We start from the raw sequence: 8410 nt of genomic DNA, 5'->3' as shown, positions 1-8410 counted from the left end.
CGACGTCCGGGATAAGAAGAGGAATACGGTAGAAGATCAAGAGGTTTTTCTAAAAGGTATAACTAGTAATTTTTCTTTCCGCATCATACTAGTTATTTTTGGAAATAATACTAAATACAAGAGGCATACGTTCTAGTGTTTCGAATATGGTTTTTCGAAGTTGTGTTCTTTTGTTTCTTTCTTTTCCTTGTGATTTGATTGTTCTCTTTGGTTAACCTAAAGTTATTTTAGGAAATTAAATATTAGCTTTCTATTAAAGGTTTTGTCTAGTCGGTGGTGGTTGCTCCCATATCCAAGAAGGCCATGTGCCTCGCCACGTCAGTACTGGGAACCTTTTATGGAAATTAATATTTAATGGAATTAATAACTTAAGGAGACTTGGGTCAAACGTGTTAAGTTCCGCAGGAGATCCAAGTCAAAACCTAAAAGAACAAATAGATTAAGTTTTGGATCAAACGTGTAAAGTTCCGCAGGCGATCCAAAATTTAATTTAAAAGAACACATGGTAGCTAGGAAAAGGTTCAGACCTTTGTACAAAATTTTTGTACAGTGGAACCTATAGGTTTTCCGAGTAGCAACCAACAGGGAGGAAGATCAACTAGGGCTCGAACCCTCCTCCTTTGGCCGAAGGTCGCCTCGTGCAGAGGTGACGCTTCTAATAGGAAAGACCAGGAATGGTTGGCGGTGGTTGGGGGCTAGTTCACAGCGTGGCTGTAAACAATTCCCTTGGCGTCGACTGCTCGAGTGTATGAACGGCGATGCCGGCTGTCAGCGCACGGTGGCGACGACGCGAGTCGGATGGATGTAGGGTTCGGTTGGTGACTCGCGATGAATATGCAGAGATAGAGGGAGTGCGTCCGTGAGGAGATGGCAGAGGAAGAAAAGAGAACTGGGCCGCCGACGCTAGGGCAGAAGGAAGAAGAAAATCTGTGACTCCCGGCCGACGATGGATCAAGCTTCGACAAGTGGAGGAGAAGAGGCGTCGCGGTGGCGCCGGTTGGGGAAGGCAAAGCGGTGGCCGGCGCCACGTTGCTCGGCGCCGCGAGAGGGAGAGGGAGAGAAAGGGGCGACGATGAAGAGGAAGAGAAGTGGGGAGAAGAAATGGGGCACGACACGACGACAGGAGAAAAAAAAAAGAAAAGGAAAAAGGAAAAAAGAAAGAAGAAAAATAAAATTTTTCCTCGTTTAAATGGGTAGCTTAAACAGGCTTTCCCGTGGCCCAATAATTGATCCCCCTTAAACTCGTCATACGAGCTCCGAAAATTCTCAGAAAATTTCTAAAAATTCCTGTAAATTCCCTAAAGGTTATATTTAGGTGTTGTATTTTACACAGTAGTTGCAACAGTGCAGTAGTTACTACAATGATACAGTAGCTCTTACAACTACGCAGTAGCTGCTACAACTGCGCAGTAACTGCTACAACTGCGCAGTAACTGCTATAACTGCACAGTAGCTGCTATAACTGTGCAATAGCTGCTACAATGATGCAGCAGCTACTATGTTGTTGTTATTGTATAGTAGTTGTTACAACTATGAAGTAGCTAATATAACGGTGCAACAGCTGTTATGTTGTAGTAGTTATTGTGTAGTAGCTGCTAAAATATGTAGCAGTTATTATGTAATAGTTGTTATAACGTTATAGCAGTCACTGTGTAGTAGTTGCTACTCATTATAGTAGTTACACCACCTTTAAAAATAAGCACTAGAGTGATTGTTATTTGTAATCATAGAACAGAGAAACAAGAATTTTATTTTAATTTAAGGAAAAAAAGAAAAGTTATTTATTTTAATTTAAGTGAAAAGAGAGAAAAGTTACTTCGCCCATGTCAGATTTCGTTCATGGATGCACAGCAAGTGTCGATATATATTTCCTTTCTATCGTAGATAATCTAAGTGAGGAAGGTCTCGAGATGTTAGGAGCGGGGGCATCAAAAGAAAGAGGATCAAGTCCCCACTTGTGAGGAGTCAACTAACCTAAGTCTTCCGTTGGTATGACCCTGTTCTCCTTCCCTCAACTCAAGGCCATCCGCCCTGGGTCACTTATCCGATCCGCTCTGGCCGGGGTGGGGAGAGCACAGAACCAATATAGTAGCGAGACCCAGCTGACCCTAGCTCATGGCAAAGGCAAACGGGTTGGTTCATTTACTTCTTATTAGAGGAACGGGGAGTGGACGCCTCATATCGGGACAGAGCAGACCTTGGACACATCGTTATCACTCGTACCTCGACTTGTATTAGGTACAAAGACCAAGATCTCAGGGAGGAGAGAGTGGAACTAGAGCCGTCAATTTGGGTTAGGCCCGTCAGGTTGGCCCGCCCCGCCAAACCAATTAAGCGGGTTGAGTTGGAATTTTATCAACCCAAGTCCGCCGTGGGCCTACCCGCCTAGGCCCGCGACCCGTGCGAGTCGGCCCGCGATGGGCTTGGGTTGGCCCGCGGGTTGAGAAACACATGTAAGCAGTTTATATCAATAGTCAATGTTGCAACTGCGAGAGTACCAGGGGTTAAATTGTAGCATTTCATTATCTTCTTCGTTGAGAGGAATACTAATTAGGAAAAACCTATACTTATGAAGTTGAGTGTGATAGACAAAAGTTACAGAAATATATATGCACACAAAGTCGATTAATCTTAAAAGTAGATGACCTTCTTATTTGATTCGTTTATGGGATAAATCTGAAACATACATTATGCACAATGAAGAGCTTGGTATGTGTACCCAAACTAGATGACCTTCTTAAACGTAGATGCCCTTCTTATTTGATTCGTTTACACATGCACAGCCAGGGTACCACTGATCTAAACTGCTTGACGCACAACCAGGAGTCCTAATTACTATTCCTCTTCGTTGCACAATTTTATACCAGTTTATTATCTTTCTTTGTTATAATTTTAAAATAAAAATAGTACTTTTGACCCAACATAAGTATTTGTTTATGTCCATTTATATTTAAAATATTTGTTTATGAATACATTTGATTGATAAAATATTTTCGAAGTAAAACATTGAAGATATGAACTCTTTTTTAATTTTTTTTTTAAAATTTGATAGGCCCGCGGGTTCCGCCAAACACGCGACCCGTCTTGAATTGGGTTGAGTTGGAAATTTCTCAACTCGTCAAGTTGACAACCCGCCCCGTCCCACCCCACCAAATAGTTAGCTCGTCACGGATTGACTCGTCCCGTCATGAGTTAGTCCGTCTGATAGCTCTAAGTGGATAACATGCATGCTAATTTCGGAATATCTATGACGGTGGACCCCGCTGAGTCACATAGAAAATGTGACAAGAGGGTGAGCGCAGAATGACTTTGACTTGTGCTTAAATTTCAGAGGATAATCGAAAGAGACCTTTTTTTACTACTTACATCAAACCACTTGCTCCACCGCCACGCTGATATTTCCCTTTCATACACCACAACCAATTGAATATATTCTGATGGGGTGAAGACACTCGACACACATGACATGACCAAGTTAAAAGTTAAGTTGAGTTGAAAGTTAAGTCAAGATGAGTTCAGATTCGATTAAAAGTTAAGTAATGTTAAAAGTTAAATTGAGTTGAAAGTTAAATTAAGATGAGTTTAGGTTCGGTTAAAAGTTAAATTGAGTTGGAAGTTAACTTTTGCTTATATCTTAGTGTCGGTCACAATTATAGATCAACAGGAAGAGATATGTCTTCATTTGGGAACCAAGACCATCCTATTTAAAGATAACTAAGTGTAACATAAAAAAAAACACAATTCAGTTAATTTCTATTCTTTACTGTTCATTTTCTTCATTATTTTTCTATTTATTTTCTTCGAAGTCTTACTCGAATGGGCCTTGTAAGATTCGTCTTGATCCATTTTTAATGTCTTATTCTTTTCCGATCTCCATTCAAAAGATTCTTTTAGTGCTTGATAATTGGAAGCCGACCTCTTGAAATAGTCAATCTCCTTAGAAGTCAATCTGACAACAACCAATCTGATTGAAAATAGACCTCTTTAGAATAGTCAACATGAAAGAAGACCGATCTAATAAATATCGACCCAATTTATATCCATTCGATCAAGATTACTTCATTATGATTCGCTTCGTGCCCCCTTTGTGTTCCTGGAACTATGGTGCAATGATAGAGTATGTATCTATGATTTAATCTTCATATATGATAAATTTATAAGATTTTCTTTTTCAAATAAAAAAAACCAAATTGATCATTATAACGAATCAGTAAGGCTAACTGAATTTATCGATTTCATATTTACTTCCTGTTGCTTTCGTTCTTCAACGTATTTTTGTCACAATAACTAGAGTCTAATTAATCAATAATACTGTGAAATTATCTTAATTTACATTTTCAATATAGTCAGTATTAATTCATTGGCAGCATGAATTGATTCACGTCCATCCTAGCAAGTGTTGGATCGGAGCTCCACCCATTCTCGAGTTCCACTGGACCGGCGGCACAGCCTAATCCAGCCAAATCAAATACATGCATCCAATACTCTAACGAAAAGTGTGAGTCAACATTGTCGACGAGGAGCATCCGCAGGGGCATATGAAAGGAGGCGTCGCGCATCTCAAAGCGAGGGACCGGTCCATCGAGCCGTTGGTTGACGAGGCAGAGCAGACATGGGTTTGCTTTGTTCCTCTGTAGGAATAAGCTAATGATTGGAGACATAAAGAACTCGAGGAGACATGATGATGATAAATTCTCAAAAAAAGTGAAATATCATGTGCTTCTCAAATTCTCCTCGTTCTTTGAGGAGAATCCGTGGCTACGCCTTGCATTTTCAGGGAATCAAAGTTTTGATTTGATTTAATTCTTTTATTATGTCTTTTTTTCTTCACTACAAAGTCCAAATGAATAATAACTTGGTGAAGTTTTGCAAAAGAACAAATGAGTTCTGATGGTTTTGGACAACGCACGGAGAAAAGCAATATCCAATCAAATCAAAATCATTGCTGAACATATAGCCCACATACGGAACCACCAGATCTTAAATTTATATGTCATTTAAATACTGATTACGAAATCTAGTGTTCAACTGTCTGTTATCAGTTTTTATCTGTTAATTTATTTGGAAAACATTAGTCAAGATATTTGACCGAGAAAAAAATAATAATACGTGGAAAGAACGAGAAAAAATATTAGAAATAATGCGACTGATCAATCAGCTGTTAATTTGGGTTCGAGCGCAGACGCAGTGAGGCGGAGGTTCCCAGAAGTTAACACGTGCACATGCAATGTGGGACCGCCGGGGTCTCACGTACTGTGTGGGTCTCCAACGGGCCCCTCCCATCCCTCCAGCGCGTCCGGCCCTGGGTCCTCCTCCTCGTCTCCTCCCTCCATCTCCACTTATAAATCTTCGCCTCCCCCTCTGCGTCACCGCCAGCGCCACCGCCACCCCGACCTCCGCAGCATCAAGATTAGGTTTTTATCGGATAGGGAAGTGAAAGATACCGTCTTTCCTTCGCCTTTTTGATCCCCACTTCGACTCCGTCGCATCGAACCTTAGCGATGACGAAGCAGAATGTCGTGCCGGCCGAGAAAGTGGCGGCCATCGCGGTGGCAGCGGTGGCCGGCTCGTCCCCAATGTTACCTTACCCGCCACCTCGCGCTTCAAGCCGGATGAAGTACCTCTCCCAGCTGGAGCTCGGCGGTTGCGTGATAAACTCGTGGATGGAGTCCATGAAGGCCTCTTCCCCCACTCACGCCAAGGCGGCGGTCGCCTTGGCTGCTCCCGCGGACACTTCCGTCGATGAAGAGCAGTCATCGTGGGTGGTGAGTTGTGTTCAGTTATCCTTCGAGCTTCCTGTTTATCGCACCCCGTGCGTCCTGCTCGCCACTAACTCTGTTTGGCAGATGCGGCATCCTTCGGCGCTGAGCAAGTTCGAGCAGATCATGAGAGGTTCCAAGGGGAAGCGGATCGTCATGTTTTTGGATTATGATGGAACGCTCTCACCTATCGTCGACGACCCCGATTCCGCCTTCATGTCTACCGCGGTGAGCCCTTTGTGTTTCTTCTTATCCATACTCTTCCCCTGTTTCCTCCTCCCGTAAAAGATTCGATTCTGATTTGTTTTTCTCGATTTTTCGATATTAGATGAGAGCGGCACTCAAGAACGTCGCTAGGTACTTCCCCACCGCCATCGTTAGCGGGCGACGCCTCGACAAGGTACATTTCGATGACCACTCTGGCCACTATTCTTGCTTCCTCTCTCCCTCTCTTAACTTTGTCATTACAACGGCGTTTAGGTGATCGACTTCGTGAAAGTGGCCGGGCTATACTACGCCGGTAGCCACGGCATGGACATCAAAGGCCCGGCAAAGCCTCGCCATAACAAAGCCAGGGTAAGCTAGTTCAGCATCGAACTCTTCACATTTCTTTCTCAGACAATTTTCTCCTTGGTGCTTATCCTCGCATCTCACTTTGGGTGGTTCAGGCTGCGAAACCAGTCCTCTTTCAACCAGCATGCGAGTTCCTCCCAATGATAGATGCGGTTCGTCTCCCTTCTCTCTTCTTCTCATGCATCAATCCATCCTCGTCGAAACTAACACACCACCGCTTCCTCAGGTTTACAGATCACTGATGGAGAGAACCAAGTCCACTCCCGGCGCGAGGGTGGAGAACAACAAGTTCTGCGTATCTGTCCACTTCAGATGCGTGGATGAAAAGGTTGGATTTTTGCGTCGAATTTGGCACCGACATCCTACCTCATGCAAGAAATGGACAAAAAATTTCCTTTTTCAGCTTTTCAAATTCTTACATTTTTTATCCGTATCTATTGGTGCAGGGATGGAGTGCATTATTCGAGCAAGTGAGGTCTGTGTTGAAGGAGTACCCCAAACTGCGTCTCACGCAAGGAAGAAAGGTGCGATTTTGTTCCTTCATTGGCTGCGGGAGCATAGCACGTTGCCGCCTTGCTATTTTATGATTGTGACACGATTTATCGGTGGCCTCATCTGTAGGTATTGGAGATTCGTCCCACTATTAAGTGGGACAAAGGCAAGGCATTGGAATTTCTATTGGAGTCACTTGGTATGCTCACAATCATGCGTTAACATCACATCACATTCATCAATTTGGTTCAGTCTCAGATTAATTCCAAAACCATCCTTATTAATTTTTAAACAATCTTCTTTCGCTCACAGGATATGCCGACAGCAAGGATGTAATGCCGGTTTATATAGGCGATGATCGCACCGACGAAGATGCATTCAAAGTGAGCTTCATGGAAGAAGTTGTACTAGTTTACAGGCTAATTTCAATAACTAGTGGTGTAAACATTTAACATCTTTTTCTCTGCAATAGGTTTTGAGGGACAGAGGACAAGGTTTTGGGATCCTGGTTTCAAAATTTCCCAAGGAGACAAACGCCACGTATTCCCTCCTAGAGCCATCGGAGGCAAGTCTTCATCTCGAGGGATCACTTGACAACAACAGTGATGTGCCAAATCGCTTAAATCACTGATCATGATGTGTTTGTGCAGGTTAGGGACTTCTTGGTGAGGCTCGTCGAGTGGAAGCGCTTGTCGACGAAGGCTCGGTTTTATAAATAGGTTTAGAAGTTGCCTTGTGAAAACTTAAGGGGCATGAATTAGGGTCGATGTATCACTCGGGAACCCGAGCACACCTCTTGGAGAGGTGGAATCCTGTAATTGGATCTGTTGGCATTCAAGAAACAAGGAACAACAATTGTTTTCTAATTGCTTTTGGTTGTTGGATATTCTTCTAGTTTGGTGACTTTAAACTCGGCTAAGATCTTTAATTACCTTCTGGGGACTACAATCAATAGGATTAGTAAACTAATTGCCAAGTGATGCATTCTGGCTGCAATTAACTTCACAAACAGTATTTAATGTGAGAATGTAAAGTCATAAGCAGACTTAAATTCTCCAGAAACTGAAGTCTGTAGACTGCAACCGAGTGTGATCCATTTTTTCCATCTCACCTATCATCAATCATCACATTGTTTCAGAGTTTCCACTAGCTTTGCTGCAAACAAGGTCACTGACGCTGACATATTCTTTTTAGTGATCTAAATCTACGAAACTAGAATTGGAAGGATTCTGAGCCTGAGTGAAACAGAGATCCATGTTCTGAACTATTCATGGAAGGTTAAAAATAAAAGTGTGTCAGCTAATAATTTGTGCTTTCTGTAGTTTTCAGGTGGTCCTTCAGTTTTCCATTCTTACTCACATCCATGATTGATAAGTCCCACATCTGCGCTCCTCTTTCAGGCCTTGGATCCAAAAGGCATGCGTAAGCCTTTTCACCTCCCATTTCTATCCGCTTCGCCTGGTTTCTTCTCAAGCGTTGAATCTAAGCAATCATGTGATGTTCTTTTAGGAATAACTTTAACACCGCAGTAGATCAACTCAAAGAAAACACCTACCAACTTAATTAACAACTCTAAATTGTGGAGC

The 8410-nt window shown here is 42.6% G+C and overlaps 1 protein-coding gene across 1 annotated transcript; it reads left to right on the top strand.

Moving 5' to 3' along the window:
* Nucleotides 1–5377: 5377 nt before the first annotated feature.
* On the top strand, nucleotides 5378–7690 carry LOC122034600 (probable trehalose-phosphate phosphatase 6). The gene is made up of 11 exons (XM_042593914.1): nucleotides 5378–5765; nucleotides 5847–5987; nucleotides 6088–6159; nucleotides 6240–6335; nucleotides 6428–6484; nucleotides 6559–6660; nucleotides 6779–6856; nucleotides 6954–7023; nucleotides 7137–7207; nucleotides 7297–7389; nucleotides 7475–7690. The coding sequence occupies exons 1-11, from the start codon at nucleotides 5502–5504 to the stop codon at nucleotides 7541–7543; spliced, it is 1113 nt and encodes a 370-aa protein (XP_042449848.1). The 5' UTR covers nucleotides 5378–5501; the 3' UTR covers nucleotides 7544–7690.
* Nucleotides 7691–8410: the final 720 nt, after the last annotated feature.

This window comes from Zingiber officinale, chromosome 11B (genome assembly GCF_018446385.1).
Source record: "Zingiber officinale cultivar Zhangliang chromosome 11B, Zo_v1.1, whole genome shotgun sequence".
Classification (NCBI taxonomy): Eukaryota; Viridiplantae; Streptophyta; class Magnoliopsida; order Zingiberales; family Zingiberaceae; genus Zingiber; species Zingiber officinale.
The sequence above is the reverse complement of the archived record's forward strand: the minus strand, read 5'-3'. Positions and strand labels throughout refer to the sequence as shown.